The sequence below is a fragment of the Sapajus apella genome, unplaced genomic scaffold (assembly GCF_009761245.1).
Source record: "Sapajus apella isolate SASKATOON/1434 unplaced genomic scaffold, GSC_monkey_1.0 scaffold1, whole genome shotgun sequence".
NCBI lineage: Eukaryota > Metazoa > Chordata > Mammalia > Primates > Cebidae > Sapajus > Sapajus apella.
The window spans coordinates 30823255-30846985 of NW_022436941.1; the positions used below are offsets into that span (position 1 = coordinate 30823255).

The 23731-nt window shown below is 35.1% G+C and overlaps 1 protein-coding gene across 2 annotated transcripts in view; it reads right to left on the reverse strand.

Moving 5' to 3' along the window:
- The window catches only part of MAN2A1 (mannosidase alpha class 2A member 1), a 177190-nt gene that overhangs the window by 30644 nt on the left and 122815 nt on the right, over positions 1 to 23731 (reverse strand). For both annotated transcript variants that reach the window (XM_032274837.1, XM_032274845.1), the window contains 4 exons: positions 19780 to 19945; positions 17622 to 17840; positions 17162 to 17284; positions 13960 to 14074 (listed from right to left, as the gene is read on the reverse strand). In XM_032274837.1, the coding sequence (XP_032130728.1) occupies positions 13960 to 14074; positions 17162 to 17284; positions 17622 to 17840; positions 19780 to 19945 (623 nt within the window). The remainder of the gene's footprint in view (positions 1 to 13959; positions 14075 to 17161; positions 17285 to 17621; positions 17841 to 19779; positions 19946 to 23731) is intronic.

Below are 23731 nucleotides of genomic sequence, written 5' to 3' on the forward strand. Positions count from 1 at the left end.
CCTCGGATTCCTGAGCTCAAACAATCTTTCCACCTAGGCCTCCTGAGCAGTTGGGACTACAGGCATGTGCTACCGCACCCAGCTGATGCCTTTTTTTTTTTTTTTTAAATGGCCATAGTCTGAACCACTAACCTCTGCCAGTTACCTACACATGTACATTTCCTGATGACAGCTACTAGAAGGACCTGCATAGACAGATGACTCAAATATCTCCATCACTCATTTGGGAAGTTGAAAAAAAAAGTCACATAAATAGCTGATGATAAATAACAGTATCTTCTCTAACCTAGGAAATGCGTTACTCTAAATGCAAACCTTCTTTTCAGTATGCTTGCATTAACTGAAATATTTTTGTAACGCCAAAAGGAATGTATATGGAATTTTAATAGTAACAGATAAGCATCTACAAGTGAACCAAAAACATTCAAAACATAAAATGTAGCACCAAACATGATAGTACTCAAGTAATGCTAGGGAGCATGGCTGATGACAAGAAGTAAACTCTAACTTACTAAAAGCATTCATTGGGTTTTTAGCACTGTTTTATGTTTTCTTCTTTCTAGATCAGATATTCTCTCACAGGTCAACAGAATACATGAAATGAAATAAAGCCTTAACAAAAGAGAACATCATTAATTTCAACTCATGTATCTCCAGAAATCATTTATAAAAGAATATGCTTCAAGGAAAAATTAATAATTTCACATTACCTCTAGCAATAATAAAGTATTTCTGTTGAGAAAAATCATCTTTCTAAAGCTCAGTATTATACTCAGATCCTGTTGTGGCAACAAACACTTAAAGCTCTCTAAAAGGTGCCTTTATGTCCATTCATAATTCAGCAAGATAAAAATTTAAATTCTGTGTCAGGAGAGACTTTTAAAATAAGATTAAACTTAATATGCTTATTACGAACAAGCCAAACAAAACCTGTAATGGTCATAAAAGCAAGAGAGTATCCCTGAGTTCTCAATGACTATTATTTTTTTTAAAGAACAGTATATCGTTAAAGAACAGTATATATGAGTGACTGAAAGGATTGCCAACTGTTCCTATTCTGTGTCAAGAATTCCCTAAGTTGTCTCTTTCCCAAAGAAGCTCATGCAATAGAAAGGAGAACTTCCTGGGAAACAGGAATGCAAACCAGTGGTACCCAGTGGTCTGTTGTACCTGTGCATCACATGGCAGCAAAAGTGCTATTTTTTACTACAGTGGCTCTACCTAGGCATGAATGACCAGGGCTTTCTAAGTCCCTCTGTTTTTTTTTGTTTTTTTTTTCCCAACACTTTACAAGATTAGTCACTGGGGAAAGAAAGGAATGATGCCATTCCCAGGTTTCAACGCAGAGAAATACATGCCCTCTTGCTGCTAACTCTCTCCTCCTTGGAAGAGAGAATGTTTATCCTTATTTACATAGGCTATGCAAGGTAGAACAGAGCCAGTTTGCAGGTGAAAAGTCGTAATAAAAAGGCCAAAAAGAGTCCTTCAGAAGGCCCCACTACACCAGAATGCTCTGTAGATGCTGTAGATTGCAGTCTCACCCCCACGGTTAGGATTTTTTTTTCTCCCTACAGGATGTTAGCTTCTCATAGACACAGACTGTCTTACACACCATCTTTGCATTCCAGTTCTCAACAACATTTGGGGTACAAGGTTAAGTACTGAATCACTGTTAAACAGAAACAGTTAAGATGTTAAAGCCTGTCCTTTATCATGCAGAAGTTAGCTGACATGGGAGGAAAGCAAACTGGGCTATGGGTAAAGTTTAAGTAGCTGGGAAGATGAGGGAATAAGGACTTTCATTTTACATACATGTTACATACATGCACATTAGAATATAAGCTCCTTAAGGCTAGATACCATGTCTTATTTATCTTCATGTCCCAGCATGTAGAAAGTGTACAATAAATGTATGCTGAGTGAAGGGTGGCAGCTATGAGGCAATGACAGGAGCCAAGAATTACTGATGCTTACTATGTACCATATGTTTACTACAAGCTCTATATATAATGACTCATTTCATCCTGACCCTAAGCCGAGGAAGAAATCATTTGCCCAAGGACAAGACTGGCAGAACCAGAACTAAACCACTCCATCATCATGCCTTACTGGCAGACCAACTATTGGAGAAGGCTCAAGTTACTCTCGGACCAAGTACTGAGAGAGGCCTTGTGGTAACTGAGTAGAGAGAAGACCTCCAGATTTTTTTTTTAATCCAATATGCTGTAAGAGCTATTTGAGTGAAATAAGGGACAAGGATTCCAGGCCCTAAAAGCTCTTTAAAACAACCCCAGACTCTCTTTTAAAATGACACACTCACCGTGGAAGCCAAGAAAGTAATACATATTAAAGATACATACTCTAGTGCACAGCAGTTCCTCCACACTGTACCTAGCTGAAATGTACATAATGGTAAGCCCAGGAGGCATGCACCAGAATGTTTACTGCGTACTGGCTCTAGGAGCAAAAAAATGGGAAAACACGCTAGATGTCCCTCAACAGAAAAATGAATAAATAAAATCACATACACCCGTGCTTTGGAATGCTGTGTCACAAATGAAAATAATGAGGTACCTGTCTCTCTTGGCAGAGAAACATCAGAAGAAAGAAGCTAAATGTAGCATTTGTATAGCATAATAAACTATGCTGAAAATCGACACAAACGCAATACTATACTTTTCTACAGGTGTAAGAGCATGTGGCGAGTGTACGCTTGCATATATATCTGATCCTCTCCTGAGGAGTGGATGGAGACAAACACAGATAGAAGAGGAATTTTACTTTATTAACTGTAATGTGTGAAATTTGTCAAATGAGTACGCATATATATTATTTATACCTGTATTTATAAAATAATATTAAGCATTTTTAGAGTATTTGCTAAGACAGCAAGAAGAAATAAAACCAAGTAGGTTACCATCAGGAGGCTGGGCCATATCACAGCTTTGGGAGGTAGAACTTCCTAGGAAGCAGGAATGCAAATCAGTGGTACCCAATGATCTGTTGTACTGATGCCTCACATGGCAGCAAAAATGCTATTTTTTTTTTTTTTTACACTCAGGTTTACAGGGTCTTAGCGCCACTCTCAAAACGATGTTGCTCTCTTCTCAGAGCCTTCCCCCATTGGGTGGATTAGGAGAGAGGGAACAGAAAACAAAAGGCATCACCCTCTTAACGTTGCTTAGCAGTAGTCTGAGGAAACTGAGAAGGGTGCTCCCTGGTGTGGGGAGAGAAAAACTGGAGGGCATGCAGGGCACAGTGGCTCGTGCCTGTAATTCCAGCACTTTGGGAGGCCAAGGCAGGTGGATCATTTGAAGTTGGGAGCTTGAGACCAGCCTGGCCAACATAGCAATACACCGTCTCCACTAAGAAAAATACAAAAATTAGCGAGGCGTGGTGGCGGGTGCCTGCAATCCCAGATACTCAAGAGGCTGTGGCAGGAGAATTGCTTGAACCTGGGAGGTGGAGGTTGCAGAAACCCAAGATTGTGCCACTGCACTCCAGCCTAGGACAATAGAGTGAGACTCCATCTCAAAAAAAAAAAGAGAAAAAAAAAAAAAACAGAAAAACTAGAAGGCAAATCCAACACATGCCATGCCTGAAATGTGATGTAGAGGAAACATCCGGGAGGGTGTAAGGACTCCAAGAAATGCAAACGGAAACCCTGGAGACATAGCTCTGAGCAACAACTAATGATGGCCTTTGGAGAATCCCAGGCTTTTACTTCCTCTGTACCACCAACTCTCTTCACTCTTAGATCCTTCAACAATTTATCTGGAGCCGCCTAATTCAACCCTGAACTGTAGAATCCCAGTTAGCTCAACCCTCTCTACCTCTCCAGATCATCTTATTCTAGCTATACTGAAATGCAAAGTGTACTTTTCCAAGGAATATACTCTGATAACTCAGATACCACTCTCACCACACTCAACCAGTTATAGGAGTAAGAGGCAACAACTTGGGAAAAAGGACAAAAAAGAACCTCACTCATGTCCCAGCAAAGTGCGGTAACCTATCAGTGGCACCTAATATGTGATTAGAACAACTCATTAGATCAAGAGGGACAATAACAGCTGGCCCACAGTCACCTGGGAAAAAGACAAGTGATGTTGAGAACCCTCAGAGACATATTTAAGTCTGCAAATAAAAGTTTAACTGAAATCTGACATATGACTGTCAAATTACATAAAATAAATCTCCAAAAAATCCATCTAAGATTCAAAGAAACATCTGAGTGTCTTAAAAATGCTGGTTCTCAGGCAAAAGGGAACCTTGCTATCCATGTAATTGTTGCTCTCATCTCTTTTCCTCCAATCTGTGTCTGGGCAGACAGAATGACAGAACCATCACTTTGTTGAAGAAGTAGGATAATAATAGCTGTCATAAAAAACCAGGGTTTCTGATTTCAAGTATTCCCTCTTCAATTTGGGGAACATTTTGTTTTGTACTGTAATCATCAAAAATATAAAAATACCTTTGCTATTATGCACTTACTTTAGTGACATTTTTGTGAACTTTATTCAACTTAGTTTAAAGCTCAAGCTTATGGTTATTAACATATACTGCTTAATTCAATAAGTATGCTTATATGAAATTCTTACAACAATGATAAACTGAGTAAGTTAACATCTAAATGTTTCTGAAAAGAAAATATTATCATGACCATATTTAAAAACAAAAAAAAAAAAAAAAAAACAAAAAACTGTACTTAAATTTGAAAGTACCAAAATAAAAATAGTAAAAATTCCCACTACTGGGTGACCTTTTTTTCCATGTTGACTCACTCAATTTATCATTCATTATAAGATCTAATTTATCCTCTGAGTCACTGCTGATTTCTGGGTCTGTAAATGTTCATATTGATTATTTCTCCACAAGTGAAAATTTTAACATCTGCTTTCATGAATACAAATTTTAGTAAATTTCATTCCAAGTCACAAATTTAAGAAAATGATATACTGCTTTGTGCCATTCATAAAACACTACTAAACAGCTACTATTACTTATCAATCACTTATGAGTTAGGCACTAGTGTATATATTTTATGCTTTTCATTTCTATAATTCTCACAAAAATGTCAAAAAGTAAATGTGTACAGGAAAGGTATGGCATTTTGTTCATATGAATTGCAAATGTTGGGTAAATATTATACTAATAAACTGATATACTTGAAGAAATAACTGAAAAACATATAACAAAACTGAAAAGCTGTCTTTAAAAAAAAAAGCATTAATTTTATAAAACAACAATCTTTTGGAAGCTCTGTTTTGGAGAGATAACACTGACAACAGTTTTAACCTCAAAATAGATAATCAAAATAAAAACAGTCTAACTAAAATAGCTCACAACACTGGAGTTTTTTGATACTTCCCCATGACCCAGGTGTAGGCTGGTCTAGAACAGGGGAGAGAAGACAGCTGAACTAATCATGATATTTGATCTGCACATCTGCGACACTGGCAGTTACTCTAAACTCACCTATTTCCTGTTTTCCCAAACATGCTCCTTTCTAAGGGACCTTTAAACAGGAGCAGATTCCTCACACTGATCTGCCTCCATGGCAGATGTTTCTTTTCCACCACTCTTACTTCTTCTCCCAACTTACAAAAATAAAATAAAATAAAATAAGCAGCAGTGTATCACTCACCCTCTTTAGTGGGTGCTGAACAAAGACAGTTCGATATATTGGTGTCTGACTGGACTTTAATGACTAAGTAACAAACATTCCTGCGAAACATGAGGTTTACAATTGCTTGCTTGCAACAAAATTGAAAGCATACCTAATCAGGTTGTCAGGCAGTACGTCTTTAAGAATAATTGATTAAAATTAATATTTGACAATATATCACTCTGTGACTTGCAGCATCTAATGAAGAATTGAAAGTACTGAATGATATTCCTATAACAAAACTCCTTTCATTACCAGCTACTTATTTATGTGAACAACTTTCCTTTGCAGTGATATTTATAAAAACAAAAATGAACAAAATCATGTGTCATTCTAGCAATAAGTGACATTTATCAATGGATACATTATCTATTAGGAAAAAAAAAGGTTAACCCATTGAGAAAAATCTTTCCACTAAAATTTATAAAATTATTAAAATAGAAACATGATTTTTGGCCAACTGCATACTACTAATAAATTTTATATCTAAATCCAGAAGAAATAAAAGAATATTTAGAGCCTTATAACAGACTTTTAAAACATATATGTGTGTGTGTGTATATATATATATATATATATATATACACACACACACACACACACACACACGATTTTCGATTTTTGTTTTAGAGAATAAAAGACTGACCAATAACAAGACACTGAGCCACAAAAATACTGCATTAAGATAAAATTCTGTGGAGAAACAAATGTAATTATAAGGAGAAAATAATGATGTTAAGTTTCTGACAGCTAAAGAAAAAGAGCTAGTGCAGGCTTTTAAAAAACACATGATTTAGTACCACTGCCCATTGAATATGCTTATTTTTAAAAGTCCCCATGTACAATACACTAAAAATAACATCCTTTGCAATTATTTAAATGTATAAAGAAAAACTACAAGTCAATTAAAAAATATATAAGGGACAAAGAATTCTTCAAATCCTTATAGTAGGCTTCTAAACAACCATACCTCACACTTTGTGATATTCTTTTCTTCCTTTCTGCCTTCATGTGACATTCTCTAATACCTAGCCTCTCAAGAACTCACTTCCTGCATTAAATCCTCCCCAATTCCCTCTAACCTTAATGACCATGCTTTGTCTTATAACACTCAACTCTCTAACTCAAATGGCTCACTCACTCTTGTAAGTATATACCACACTCACTATGGGTCAGGTTCCTCGTATATTCACTCAGTGAATACTCCCAACACCTTCTGAAGTTGATTCTACTACTGTCAACATTTCAGAATGTTAAAACTAAAGCCAGATTGGCAGTAACCTGTGCAATCTGGTCAAACAGCTGCTAAGTGGCAGAGCTGGTACGGGCCTGGGAATAAAACACAAGAAAACTGGTTCTGAAGTCTCAACTCTGAACCATTACACATCTCCTTTGTTTCTTATCTCTGTGCCCTTCACCTGAGTTCAGGGCAACCCACCTTTGCAGTGGATGGTGCTTCCTTGCTAAGGAGTTATGGTTTCAACAAGCAGCTGCTCTCAAACAACCCCAAAGATAACTTCTGAGTTCTGAATCTTGTGTAAACAGAATGTGCTTACAGTCCCTTAAAATAACTTTCTCTTTCATGCCTGTAGGGAATAATCAGGTTCAACACATAGCTACTTATTTCAATTTTTAAAAGTTCCAATTAACAGGGAAAAAAATCCTTAGCAGTCAATTGCATATTATGATATTCCAAAAATGTTTTAATTACCTAAGCCTGCCTAGCTATATAACTTACTTAATGCTTTTTAGTTTTAAATCAAACTAAATATGGAATATAGCTCTGGAAAAAAATGAGAGATTGATTGCAAACCATCTTAATGTCCTCATAAATCTTTTTATGAAAATAAAAAGAACTTCAGTCAAGCTCTGAGACCTTGTTTACAAGTGAGGTAGACTCCAGGGATGGAAGGCCCAGATTCAAGCATGCTTAGAAGATGAATTTAATCACTTCTTGGCCTTTTGGCTAAGATCAAGTGTAGAAAATGAATTTAGAAGCAGGGAGTCAGGCACAAGAGACTTGATGTGAAACTAAGTTGTATGAAGACTCTTTGATGGTTACGCCTGATTGAACATTTACCTTTTTTATAGATTAAGAAACTGAGTCCCTAAGAAATTAAAGGGCAAATCCATATTCCTCTAGTTTGCTTAGAAGCAAAACTAAGGATTTGGATCTGTAAATCCCAATGTGATTCCCTTATAAGAGAAGTCTTCAAAAGTTACATGTACAATGCCTATCATGAAAAAACTATGTATGGATTTTCATCAAAATAAACGCATACTTGTAACATGTCTGAACAGGACCTAGTTTGAAGCACTAAGAAGGGTGAGAATTCAGTTTGAAAAGAGCCCCTATCAGAGCAATATAAATTATGCTAAAATTTAAACAAGAACAAACATCAAATTTTTGGTGGAACTTGGGTGGAAGAATGGTGAAATCACTCATGCTTTATGAAGTTTATGGGGACAATGGTCCAAGAAAATCAGCAGTGTACAAAATGGAGAAATAGTTTTAAGAAGGGATGGGACAATGTTGAAGATGAAGACTCCATCAATTTTCAAGAAAAAAAAATTAAGTTTGCTCCTGCTCTAATTGAAGAGAAGTAACAATTAGCAGCTTATACAGTTCTGACTGAAAAATTAAAGTTGAGGAAACTTTCCACTCAATGGGTGCCAAAACTATTGTGTCCAGATCAGCTTCAGACAAGAGCAGAGTTTTCAATGGAAATTTTAAATAAGTGGGATCAAGATCCTGAAACACTTCTTTGAAGAACTGTAATAGTAGATAGAACACAGCTTTACCAATCAAAACAATAGCTAACAAGAGGTGGAAATGGTCCAGTCAAATGGTCAAAAGCAAAAGTCATGGCAACAGCTTTTTGGGATGCTCAAGGCATTTGGTTTGTTGACTTTCTGAAGGGCCAAAAAAAAAAAAAGTAACATCTGCTTGTTATGAGAATGTTTTGAGAACATTAGCCAAAGTCTTAGCAAAAAGACACCCAGGAAAGTTTCATCAGAGTCCTTCTCCACCATAATGTTCCTGCTCATTCCTCTCATCATCAAACAAGGGCAATTTTGTGACAGTTTCAATGGAAAATCATTAGCCATTCACTTACAGTGCTGATTTGGCTCCTCCTGACTTCTTTTTGTTTCCTAATATTAAAAAAAAAATCTTTAAGAAGACTGAAATGATTCCCAGGACCCTCAGTTCCTTAGGGATGGACTAAGTGTAGCATTGCTTATGAAAGTGTCATGAACTTGATGAAGCTTGTGTTGAGAAACAGTTTACATTTTTATCTTGTAATTCCATTTGCCACAAACTTTTTGAAGTCCCCTAGTATGTTTAACTAGATGAAGCTCATTTTGACTCTCTAAAAACCAAGAGTCAGGCTATAAATCCACTTAGGTTTATATATTCAAAATTGCTCAGAGAAAAACTAAGCAACTCTCTTCAATTGCTAAATATGCCCATGCAAGGAAATCAGTCATTTCAGTCAAAGGAAAGTCATTGCTTCCATACTTTTTGATGTCAGTTCATTACATTTTGCCCCCAGGCTACTTGTTTTCTTTGAGTAAGATCCATTACACATAACACTTTATAATATGTTGGTGGAAAATAGGGCAGAAGTATCGAATTTAAGATATTTCCCCTATAGGTTAAAACATGGTTTACACACACAAATACTCAATCTCTAACAAACATCTGCCTGGGAGAACGCAGTCCTTCGCCAGTGAAATGTACATGACACACCGGTTACCCATGGTGACCTAATTCTTCAAAGCAGCTGTTGATATCAGAAACTAGGACACTAAAGTCCAACATACAGCTCTGAAGACAAATAAGGCCACAGTTAGCAATGTCACTTACCTGTATTATATTATTGCAAGGTATGTACTTTCTGTGTAGGTGGAATATTAAATAAAACACAAGAGGACACAGGAGTTTCTGTTTGTACTATATTCTATCTTCTAATCCCAGATTAACCAAAAAAAGCTGAAGTAGCAGCCTATATGGTAATGTTTAAAGCTTCAATTAAATGAAAGATGATTATACTGCAAGAAAAATTAATTCCCACCTCCCTCAACTTTTCCCCCAGAAAAATATTATTTTCTACAAACAAAATAAATTATATTTCATTAAATTTTGGGTGCTATAAAATGGATTCATTAAACCTGACATTGGCAAAGAATTATATGTAATTAGAAATTTCTGAACTGCTCTGATCTTATAGAGCTTTTAAGGCTAGTAAGCACAAGATTTCTTCTAATTTAGTATTTCTAGAAACCTTTTGAATGTGATATCCGAACGATAATAAAAAGAAAAATAGAGTGTTCTTTTAATAGCTTAAAAGATTATAAGAAAGAGAGAGCCCTTCAACTGTACTTCTAATCATTTTCAGAATCCAGAGAGAAAGCAAATAGAAAAACTGAAGTTAAATTTACCAAACCAAAAACAAAAGTAGGGTTGAACTATAAGTCCTCTCAACTCTGTTTCAATAGTTACTTTGGGGAGAAAAGGGTCAAAGAACAACTAAAGTAGAGATTGATAAATATCAGAATATTTTGTCAGGTATGCATTACTTTAGTTTTTTTCTTTTAAAAGAATGTTTTAATAAATTGAATTTGAAAGGTTTTAAAAAAAATAGACACCCAGCAAAAATAATCTTTAGTACAAACAAATTTTCTGTTTCTTTATTCCTTGTTGCTGAGAGATCACTAACTCTTTTGTATAATTGACTGGTTTAGTAACCTAACACAATTATAGTATGTTACCATAAAATATTAAGTCTATCTCCCCAACCCTCATTTCTTCCTGGATTGAAAATCTGGTACTAATAACGAACAGTTTCATTCACTAATACTCATCTAAGTAACTGCATTTGGTTGGTTTAAGGGGGCAAAAGTAGCATAAGTCCAAAACTAGTGTAGTAAATTAAATTCAAGGATAAATGTTTTTGTTATTTTACGCAATATTAGCTAAAAGCCAATCTACAAAAGCATGGAGCTTGGCTGACATTTTCTTTGCACCTATAATGAAAAGCCACATTTTGTCTATGCACTTTGATCAATCATCCAGATGTCTGATTTACAGGAGGCCAAAGTTTAGAAAGTTAAACAACTTTCCAGTATTTCTTAATACAGAAGACATAGCAGCAAATAACAGATCCCTGAAGCCTGATCACCCTTTCAGGCAGTATGAACACTTATAGAGCCAAACACCCTGAAGACTTCATATCTCTATCATGGGCCTTGATTGGCGATTTCATTAAAACCCCAATAAGCCAGGACTGAGAAAACCTGAGTCTTCAGGCAATGTGTGAAAAACAGGAGGGACAGGTGAGTCATGAAGATTACTAAGGAAAGACTCTCTCCACAACTGGGCTTATCTTTTCCCAGAGGGAGATTTGTTAAGATGAGCTCAAATACAAACATGGGCAGGTATATAGTGTGGAAAAAGCATTTCAGGTGATCCTGGTATCTCTATTTCTTACCAACTACTTTCATGTTGAAAAAAAAAAATAAATGATCTGGGCTACAAAGAAAGAAAAAAAGATTTATATGTTACTTCAAGCTTATATACGACAGCTTCAGGTTTAATCCAGGCAGCTACTGTAAAACTCATCAGTGAAGCACTCTAAGTTTGCAGTTACACTTATTTATCCATCATTTATCATTATTTTTTCACATGCACAAGAGAACACCAAGGAAGAGAAGACAAATAATCCAGAAAGGAAACACGTGAAAAAAGAAAATTAGGCCAGGTGCAGTGGCTCATGACTAATCCCAGCACACTGGGAGGATAAGGCAGTCGCATCACCTGAGGTCAGGAGTTTAAGACCCACCTGGTCAACATGGTGAAACCCTGACCCTACTAAAAATACAAAAATTAGCCAGGCATGGTGGTATACATCTGTAGCCCCAGCTACTAAGGAGGCTGAGGCAGAGCAGCTTGAACCAGGGAGGCAGAGGTTGCAGTGAGCTGAGATAGTGCCACTGCACTCTAGCCTGGGCGATAGGGAAAGAATCCACCTCGGGGAAAAAAAAAAAAAAAAAAAAAAAAAAAGAGGGAGGGAAGGAGGGAAGAAGCAAAGAAGGAAGGAAGGAAAATTTAAAAATAAAAAGAGAAAAGAGGCAGAGGCCAGACCAGCAAATAGAAATGGGCTACATTGAGAGCCACTTTGGAAGGCCAGGAGCCAGTCAAACTTCAGTGACCCCTGCTCCTGCTTAATGCTATTAGCCACTGGACAGTTCACTGCCCAGAGTGGAACAGGAAGAGAAGAGGAAAGGAAAAATGACAAGCATTTAGTTCTGAACAGTGCAGTTTGCTCGAATAAGTAAACAGACAAGCCAGAGTCTATTAATTTCCAAGTTAAGCACTAAGTACTTTGGCAAGCTAAGCTACACCCACCAGCAGCAGAACAGGACCATCTAGTCTACGCAAACTGCCTTATGATGTGAGAATGAGAGGTCCTGGATAATCCAAGGAAAACCCAAAAGATACAGTGACATGATAAATAAAAGCAAAAGCAATTATGCAAATATTCCTGATTGAGAAGTTGTAATTTTAGGATGAGTTGCTACAGCATTTACTCTGAGACACAGCCCATCTCTAAATATAACTGATGAAAAACAATGGCAAATAAAATTTGATGACACAAGTTTGTGCCAAAATGTGTGCCATGTGGTACTCAAGGAAAAACTTTTCCACTAAAAAACAAAAATTTTAAGCAAACTTAAAAATAGATGAGACTATCTTCTGTGTGATAATGCTATAAAGCTGAAAATGTAACTTAGAGCTCTCGGGGTATTAAACAATGGCTTTCACAAAGACTACAAACAGATGGTCAAAAATATAGTTTCTGACTTACAAGAAGTTTTGAGAAACTCAATAAAAGATTATTTCAGAACTACAGGTTTTCCTGTAGATAGCAAAGTGATTGTAGATAACTGCTGAAGTCACATTTAGGACATAAAATTAGTGTCTAGCATTATTTTTCTCATCCCCCAGACAACTTTTACTTTTTGATTCATCCTACGAATCATGGGTTATTTTGAAAACTTATCATATTATTACCTAAAGAAGTTGCATGAGCAAGTTTGTCCATACCTGAAATTCTAACAAAAAGCAAATACTAATGAAATTTGAAGTTAATAAAAAAATTAAATAAAAGCAAAATTAAATTTAGACTATAAAATCAGAAAATTGAACTTCGGTTATCTAAGAAATTCCCTGGACACAGTATCCTTTGCTTCCCCACAATATCTAAAAAGGAAACAGTGCCTGTCTATACATTTATCTTTAGTTTGTGAAATCCTTTATTTTCTACCTGTATGAAGATTCAGGGGAAGAGTATTTTTTCTTTTCTAATTTGTTCAACTTAGCTAACAGCAAAGATAAATTTAAATGACATTTTTATGAGGACCTTTTCTAAGAGTGTCGATAATATGGTAAATGCCCTGGTTACTAGGATTAAATCTGTGGTTGGAAAACACTCCATTCTAAAAACAATGAATTCTAAATCAACCAACCTAAATGTGCAAGTGTGAGAGTGCTTGGTAACCACAGCTCTACTCAGGCCCCATGGAACAATCAGTTCCATTGCCCGGGGTTAAGTTCTCAAAAGGAACAAAAGCCTATTTCCTTTTTTTTTTTTAATTGACATAGGGTCTCACTCTGTGGCCCAGGTTGGAGTACAGTGACATGAAACACATTCTTTTTTAAAAAAATTTTTTTGATTTTAGTTAGCAGAATTCATAAAGATGCTGCTCAATACTGTTCTAAAAACAATAAACAATTTCTAGATTTTATATTCTACAGGGTAGAGAACTGTAAGCAAACAGAACTAGTTTAGAACATTTTTCTCTTAAAGTTACATTCCAGTGACACAGGCAATATTTAAGGAAGCAGGCCCCATATATGTGGGTGGTCTACTAACTGAAAGTCATATTTAATATCATTTCCATTTCATAAAAATCAAACAAAACTATATTGTTTTCAGGTGTTAGAAATGAAGTTTCCAGTTAATGAGCTCATGACTAAGACCAAAATGGCAACAGTGAAGAGAAGATATACAGAGGAACATGTATATGTAGGGATTGAAACATTATAACCAGTTTTTATTATCAAAGGGTAAGTTTCATATTTTAAATCATATTAAAAATATGATGTCAAGTTTAGAAAAACATCATCTCCAAAAACCAACTGTTAATTTATTAAGAATGGCATAAGAAAAGCAAGAATTAAAAAACCAGTATACATATGTTTCATAACTGCATTCGTATTTTCTTACCCTGTATATGGTATAGTCGGACCCTGTGAGTAACATGGTCAAAAAAGGAAGTCACTTCCGAATAAATCCTTCCATGGGTCACTCTGACGAAGGGTGGTGTTGTGTAAACATAAGGCTGAGAACAACAACAAAAAATATTTGAGAAAAATATTTTGGCTTCCAAACTTTTAAAACTTTCATCATTGATATTTGCAATTTTAAGTGTTAACCAGATCTTATAAGGTAGCAGAATATGCATGTGATAAAAACTGAACATGTTTTTTTATTTTTTAAAAATGCTGAAAATAGGAAATAAAAATGTTTACAGCTTAACTGGTCTAGAAAGCACTATACAAATTTCTAACTAAAATCCTTCTATTTGTCCATATAGTTACTTATTGGAAACAGCCATCATTCTACAGAACTGACATTTTCCCAGGCAAATATTTATTATAACCATGGTCCCAGCCCCCTAATGTTCAGGGTTTGAGACAGATGGCAAGGATGACTATAGGCAGTCATCTAACCAAATGGAAAGCAGGATTCAGAAACATAGTTTAATCATAGCTTGGTTCACTAAACTATAAAACATTCTGTCCTTTTACTTGAAAGAACTAGCTGAATATAAAGTAAATTTACAAACTTAAAAAAACTACTTGGAAACCACTAGTTTTTATTTAAATTCAAAAAAATATGGTAATAAAGCACATAACTTATGTGACATGGAAACAAATTTAAACATTCATGAGTAATTATATTTTTAAAGCGCTAGATACCTAACAACAGCATAAAAAGTTAGGCTTGCAATATGAACTACTTAAACAGTATAAGATTTTCAGAAAAAAAAAAAAAAAAAGTAAAACAAATTTAAAAAATAAAAAGAGAAAAAAGATTTTCAGAATGGTGTAATTTTCTTCCAAATTCATCTCTTTGGCTAGGGAAAATTTTCTGCAGTTAATAAAATTCTTAATGGTTTACAAAGTTCTTGAGCCTAATTACCAAATAGCTAGAAAGTGAGAGAGGGGGGATGAGAACCTGGGATGATGAGTTCTGGGCTCTTGCCTTTTTCTGATGCACTAGATTGCCTCTTTCCCTGATGTTTCTTATTTTCTCTCTGTAAAAATGACAATTGTTTTATCTTTCTATCTGACATTAGAACTATTGAAAGATAGTTTTAAATAAATTAGTTATGAATATTTATGCCTAATACTCTACAGCACAACTACATTTTTAAATATAAATACAGTCAATCAAAATAAAATGTCCAATGACAAAAGCTGGTAAATGAGAAAACATTAAAACAGCTCATAATTGGGATTCACTGCCCATCCTGGAATGCCTCGTATAAGCCATAGTTTGTCTTTAATTCCTCAGTGACAAAAAAATAAAAAATAAAAAACCCAAACAGCCAAAAAACACCTAGAGTCCTTACTGTAGCCTACAGAATCCCTTAAAATCCAATACTTGATTTTAGTTAGCAGAGTTCATAAACTGTGGAGCAAAAGCAACTTTTTCAGGAGATAGGTCCCTATCTAACAAGACAATCATTAGGAGACCATTTCACTGATCTTGAGGTGGAGAAAACCTATAAAGGTATAGAAGCAAAGGAAAAAACTCTAAAGAAAAAAAAAATTACTACACAAAAAATTAAAACAAATTTAAAAGAGAAATACTATAAAATAATTAACAAACCAAATGACACAGTAAGAAACATTTTACAACATATGGGAAAAAGGATTAATTTTACCACATAAAAAGAGTAATCAGGGAACATCAGGACATACCAATAGAAAAAATAGTTAAAGAACAGGAATATGAAAATCACAAAAGAAATATGAAAGATAAATGAAGGCACAAAAAAGTTCAACTTCACTAGTAATTACAAAAATCTTAACAGAAACAATATTTTTCTATTAACTTGTTATTACATGCAAAGCTTTTAATAGGGCTAATTCTCAGTGCTTGGAGTGGGATTTTAGAGTTACTTTCAAAAAATGCTGGTGGGATTAAACATTTACTTAGTCTTTCTAGAGGGGAGATAAGCACTATAAAGCAAAAGGCCTTAAAATACTTCAGACACTGATACAAAATCAAAATGACTCTTCTAGAAAGTTATTATCAGGAAATAATCAGAATTGCATAAAAAGAATGCTACAAAGAAAGCATATCACAATGTTACAGTAATGAATAGGAGAAAAAGAACATATGCAACATCTTAAACACAACTGTGTATATTAAAGTTGCATTTTACAAAAACGTACCGTCAGATTGTGAGCACTAACAAAGGAAAAACAAAATATGTACATGCAATAAGTCAACACTTGCGAATGGGGAGAAAAGAATATGTATAAAATAAAAGACAATAAGAAATACATCTAAAAGTTGGCAATGGTTTTCATGGGATTGTGTACTAGTTAGTAAATTTTAATGTTTTCTTTAGTTTTTGGCATTTTCAAAATGTGTCAGAGTTTGCATATTACTACCTTTATAGTCAAGAGTGAGAAAAAAATTGTTTTTTAAAGAGTTGAAATTTCAGGAAAAAAATTGTCCAGTGGACAATCTGTTTTTCCTATATGGCTAGAGGTTTTGTGTCTGTATAAAATGCATACATGTGAAAAAAACACCACAATAGCACCCTAACTGTAAGTAAAATCTAGTTTCTTCCCATTTTCACTGTTTATCCTATTTGAACATCATTCATTGTAGCATCTTAACAAATTTCAACTCTGAGAAATTATTTATCTCACAGGGTCTGGCTCTATCAACCCAGGCTGGAGGGAGGTGGCATGATCTCGGCCCACTGTAACCTCCACCTTACAGGCTCAAGCCATCCTCCCACCTCAGCCTTCCTGAGTAGCTGGGACTGCAGGTGAGGGCCACCATGCCTGGCTAATTTTTTTTTTTTTTTTTTTTTTTTTTTGTAGAGAAGGGGTTTCGCCATGTTGTCCAGACTGGTCTTGAACTCCTGAGCTCAGGCAATCCACCCTCCTTGGCTTCCTAAGTGCTGGAATTATAGGTGTGAGCCTCTGTGCCCAACCATTTATCTAATTTTTGACTACAAATTGCTAAGTATCAATAAGGTGATAGATAATATTGAAACTCAAGGCTCATCTATCCCTAATACATCAACAGATGATAAAATAATGACACTCACTTATCTTTTTCCTCAATATTCTTTCAATTAAGTGTTTATTTCATTTGTCATCTCATCAGTACCACCTACCTTAGCATTACCATCAGGTAAGAAGAGGTAGGCACCACTTTTGTCTCTTTTAATCGTGGTTCCATACCATGAAAATTGAACATTTACTTCATGGTGTTTACCATCTTCTTTAGTCATCATTTGCTAAAGATAAAAAAAAAAAAATTTAAGCAACTCACCACTAAGATGTTAAGCATATTGCATCTGGTTCCATGTGTATGACAAATTTAAAAAACACAATTTCTATACTTATCTTGTGGACCAGTGACACACTGCCCATGTAGCAGCACCACCCACAGACCATACATGTGAGCACCAAGGGGTTAATGAAGGTGCAAACAGCTTCTCATGCATCCTTTTACTCAAGAGTATTTGGTACAGCTCCACTTAAGACTTTTTTCCTCTTTTGCCTAATTAATCTATACAGATTGTAGCAAAAATGATAAGCATTCCATGAATTTTAGAACTATTCAGAACATACCTTCATAAGTCCAGTTTGATCAAACTGAATTAAAACAAAGGAGTTCTCTAGTATTATAGCTTCTTCAGTATTTATCACATTCTTTATGGTGAAAATTCCTTTATCTTCTACTTTATTGTTATACAAGACATAATCAGCTAAATGTGAATTTGAACTTGCTGATTCCAAAATCTTATACACTTTCAGTCCCAATGGTGGTATATGTGCTAGAAAAGAGATCTTTAAAAGACCAGGAAGATAATTTATTAAAGAGAAATGTTATCTACTGAGAGGCAAATCATTTATATTTTTTGTAAAACCAACAACTACCATAATTTTTTTAAAAAGAAGCCAGTTGGCCCTCCATATCCACAGTTTCAACCAACTATAGATAAAAAATATTTGGAAAAAAAAAAAAGCAAACAATAAAAATACAAATAAAAACTATAGTATAATAACTATTTACATAGCATTTACATTGTATCAGATGTTATAAGTAATTTAGAGATGATTTAAATATACAAGAGGATGTGTGTAGGTTATATGGAAATGCCGATGCTCCTCAACTTATGATGGGGTTATGTCCAATCAGAATTTGAAAATATCGTTAAGTCAAAAAGGTATTTAATACGCCTAACCTATCCAAAATAGCTTAGCCTAGTCTAGCTTACATGTACTCAGAACACTTACGTTAGCCTACAGTTGGGCAGAATCACCTAGCAAAAATCATATTTTATGCTAAATATAAATAGCTTATGTAATTTATCATATACTGTACTGGAAGTGAAAAACAGAACAGTTGTATGGGTACTTGAAGTACCCTTGCTACTGAATGCACATGACTTTCACACTTTCATAAAATTGAAAAATCTTAGGTTGAGCCATTATAAGTCAGGGACTGTCTGTACTACACCATTTTATATAAAGAACTTGAGCATCCATAGATTTTGTTATCCCCAGGGATGCTGGGACAGTCTTCTACAGATACCAAGGGATAACTGTATAACAATAATCTATAAATGCTTTGATAAGTTATGGTAAGACATACACATCTCAGTTTATCCAGAGAACCTAATAACCTAAAGTTGGTAGGCCTATCAAAGCATTAATGTTTTTATCCAATATGTAAACCTATATGATCATCCTCAATTATTTGACTGTACTCTAGAATGCCTAGAGAAGGAAATTCTCCATGAATTTAAGGGCTTTGCAACAATGCCGTTTCCTATTAACATTTTTTGCAATACTGATATTTTACTATATAAAAATGATTAATATAAATATTAAACACATTAGTTCACTCAGCACTAGCCATCAAATGTTCGAGGTTCAGCAGACTCTGAAGAGCATGGGGGATGCAGACAGTATAAGACATGAGCCCTGCTTTCCAGGAGCTATTGCTCCATTTTCTAGATGGAGAGCTTCCTATAAAATCTGACCAAAATTTATATTATATTTTACCTTTCTATCCAAAAGACTATGCATATTTAAGAGTAGCTAGCAATAGCTTCTGTCAAGCAGAAGCAGTTCTTAAGAGTTCCTAGTTTATGGCTGTATCTCCAGAAGTACAGTTTAAATTACATTCCACATTTTAAAAGTTTAGCTTTTCTAGTAGTACAGTGATCAGTTTAATATTGCTTATTTTAAGCAACTTTAACACAAAAAAAATATTACTTGAGCACAGATTTTCCATAATCACATCTCAAAAAAGCAGCATCTTAATTATTTTAGGGCATTTCTCTTCCATGGTCTTTTATGTCACCTTTGCAATGAAAAACTGAAACTATCCAAAGTTATTAAAGGTGGTATTTATCTCACTTTCAATATGCATAATTGTCATTAAATTCAGTTAGACCAAGACATTCAAAATTTTATGAGTAATAATTACTACATCACCTTAGAATAAACAGTATACATCCTTACAAAGATATATAACATACAAACAACATATAATAAGATACAATATATATACTAACAAAGAAATTAACAGTATAGGGAACACAGGATCTTTTTTCCTTTAGTGTCATTTAACCAACCAGTTAAACTCTCTGGTATTTACAACTTTCATCACTTCACATACACCAATGATGGATAAATGGGGGCTACTGTACATACATCAATTATATACTGGCTAGGTTTGTTTTACAATGCCTCCTTAAGTTCTATGGCTACAACATACCTCATAGGCTGTTTCTGAAATAGTATTTGCTGTATCCCAAACTGCACTGACTTGAACTTCCACAGGTTTTCCTGAAGCAGAGAACACTTGCACTTTGTGGGAACTCACATAGACTGAGACCACCGAGATTCGGTCTTGTTCTAAAGGATTATAGACCACAAGGTACCTGCAAAAACAGCTGCTTCATTATTGGGATCTCAAACTATTTTTACTTCTTTCATATACATACATATTTTTGAGATGGGGTCTCATTCTGTCATCCAGGCTGGAGTGCAGTGGCGAGATTATAGCTCACTGCAGTCTCAACCTCCTGGGCTCAAGCGATCCTTCCACCTCAGCCTCCCGAGTACCTGGGAGTAGCAGGGGTAGTGCACACCACTACTTTGGCAGAACTTTCAGAGAACAGGCAATTTCATAACAACAAATATCACAAAGTACAAAGGGTAACTAAATAATGATTCAGAAGACCTTTCTAAAGAATAAATGCTTTACAGATGGAAGACATTAATAGATTTGTAAAAAAGCCTTTGTGTCCCAGAAAAAGGCCTATATAAATACGGTTTTATTCATCTGTCTAAAAGAAGCAGCTCCATACAACTAATACCCTGATCCCTACCTAATCTTACCAAATAAAAAAATTCACAATATGTTTGCAATTTAGTCACAATTAGTTCCAGTTAAAAATCTGATATTCGTTTTAGACCACTAAGGCACAACAAAAATGTATGGCTATAAATGGAGAATATTATAATTCACACATATATTTTATATACAATGGCCTTTATTATTCAAGTACGTTGATTCTAAAAAAGGTCACTTGAATTGAATCCACTTATAACAGGGCCCCAAATTTTTATAGTAAGTAATGGTGGGAAAAAAAATGGGATTGAGGTAGAAAAAGGAAAACGCAAACTGTTAAAATAAGTTTAGGCAATATTTGCAACTATGTGCAACTTTCAGTATGAGCAGAACATAAATGACCTGAAATTTGGGGCACAATTTTCCCAATATTTCATACCAGCACATTATGACATCCTTCACATAACATTTAAGTTTTACATGATGGTTTTATTAACAAACTGTATTTGAAAAAAAAATTTAAGGACTTTATTTTTCCTAAGGTCCTCTCCCAGTTCTGATTTTCAAATAATTCTCAGTTGAGGCATCCAACATCCTTGATTTTCTTACTAGCATAACTCTGCCAGATTCTCATTGTTTCATGGCTTTGCCTGTGAGTAGAAATGTTCTAGACCATCACATCGCAGACTTCATGAAATCTGCATCCTCTTCAAGGTTTATGATTTTAAAATTTATAATCAATTTGCATCATAGTCTTCAAATAAATCAAAGAGAATTTCAAAGAGGATGGTTGACTAATAATATAACTCACTGATTTACTAGTGTGTATTTTCATGATCTGAAATATCTTTGTTTTCCTATACAATGTTGTAACTGCAGGACACACTGAATAATTGAATAACAGCCACCTCCCCTCAACACTTTGTAGCTACAGATGGCTGATCCAAGCTTACCGGTATTCTTCCATCCTGCATACGTCCCATATATTTTTGCTTTCAATTGCATTACAAAGTGTTCATTAAGAAATAAAATGAGTATCTACAAGGGCCAAAACTAAAAAGAAGGACGACAACAGGAAAAATGAAGGAAAAGAAAGAGGATATAACACAAAATTCCTATGACACTAGACTTATAAATTTTTCTTCAGAAGCATTTACGTTAAAGCAACATTCTGAGATACCAAAGGTGATAATGACATTAAGAATGTCTCTAATTCCTATTATGCCTATAGTACGCATCAGGATAACAAGACCTAACTTGTATTGCTTATGTTCATTGAGATTCCATATGTATACAAGAGACGAACAAATGAAGCCACATAGTCATAAACATATTTACAAAGAGCACTGAATCCTCCTAGTACTTAGATAAAATCCCATTTTACCCACAGGAGCAATTCTCAAGGAGAGTGAGGGTGATGCCCTCCTGAGAGGTATTCTCAATAGACTTACCTGAGAGATTTATCAACCTATTTGGGGCCTCCCACAGCCCTCCTACCAGAGCTTATGTTTCACCTGACTGTTCCCCATTCACAAACATACCTGGTGAACCCCAACTGCCAGATTCATTATTACCAATGGTACTGTCCTATATTTCTAAGGTATACTGGGGAAGAAAAACAATGCTGGATCACTCATCCTCTGCACAAAAGATGTTCAAACCAGAACCCCAGAAATGAGTGAATTACTATTGAAAGCCATGTTCTGGAAGCTTACAGAGCTAGCATTTAAAGAACTTGAGAAAATGGTGGCCTGAAAACTTATGCCAATATCCTAATTTTGCCAAACCCCTGAGGCATATCCAGGCACACTAAGCCTAGAATCCCTACCGGCATGTTCTTTGGATGCTCCACTACACAGAGCTGGTCATGAAGGCTGTGATGATAAAATATAATGGGTGCCCAAGAAATGAATTAGATAATAAGCATCCAGAACACTATGAAAAAAAGTACTCATACTTAATACAAACAATAATGTTAACCATATATTTGGTTTTGTACCATATTAAATCACTTTTTATAATAAGCTGTGAACTAGGTTCTATTTCGTTTCATTTTAGTAGCTAATTAGTATTTGACCATAATGATGTTTCTACTGTACTGAATGATTATGTAATTATCATGCCAGGGATCTATTCGAAAATTAAATGTGTAGGGTATATAATGAGTATAATGCTGCACTAAGAAAATGATTTTTAACATAATTAGAATTCACTGCATGTTTTTTATGTGTATCACAGTACAAATTTATCTAACGCACAAACTCCTATCTATGTACATTTTAAGTAGAGTATAGAGAAAGGATGATCATATATAGATATATCCTTTGGAAATAAGTATACCATCATAAATTAACTTAATTTTCATTGTCATCCATTTGGTAGTCAAACATTTGTTATACTGCCAATATTCTCAAACATGAGTACTTTTAAGTACTTTGGTTGTGAATGAAACCGACAGATTTCAGTATCATAATATCATACTCACTTACTAAAAATTAACAATAATTGATTCACTTAACAAAATAATTATGCTTATATCTTCAGAATGCGGAGGGTTAATTTCAATTTTAGTTGGAAGCTCAGTGCTTTTTTTTCTTCTCCAATTTCCACCACATCAGCTTCTTACATATCATCTGTCACCAAGTCACATCCAGCCTCCTAGTTCTCATTGCGACATTGGGCTCCCACAAATCAGGGTTATGAGCAATTATCTCTGTTCTGTATATACAAGGAATAACTTTTACCTCATGAAGACAAAGCACTCATATATTAGCTGCCAATCAAATTAGAGGGCAGAAGATCATCTACTTTGGCTGTGAGAAAATGGAATGGAGAAAAATGAAAGAACATCTGTATGCTCATATCAAACTGGGAATCACTTTATGGAAGAACTGAATCCAAGTGTAAATGTGTCTGTCCTTAAAGATTCTACTGAGGCTGAGTATACTAAAAATTCCTTTACCCCTTTCATAAAAGTAATTCATACCATGTTAAAAAAGAAAACTATGGAATACTGAGTTTTCTCTTGAGGTAAATCTAATCAGTGCCCACTAAAATGTGAACAACGCACTAGGACCACACATGCTTCCTTCCAGGACTGGATGCAGGACAAAGCGGAAGGAACATGCCCCTTGGTCAGAGGGGCCTTGGAATTATCATTCATAGAGCATCCTAGGCTGGTCCTCAGGCCTGCATGGGTAACCCGTGAGGCACAACCTTTCATCCTTCTCACTGGACAGATAAGGAAACTGAGGCTCAACAAGAGTAGGAATGTTGCCAAGACTGGCCCAGCTAAAAAGTGCCACAATAGGGCTTAGAATGCAATTTTACCCCCATACCCATCTTCTCAACTACTTCACTCACAGGCCAAGTG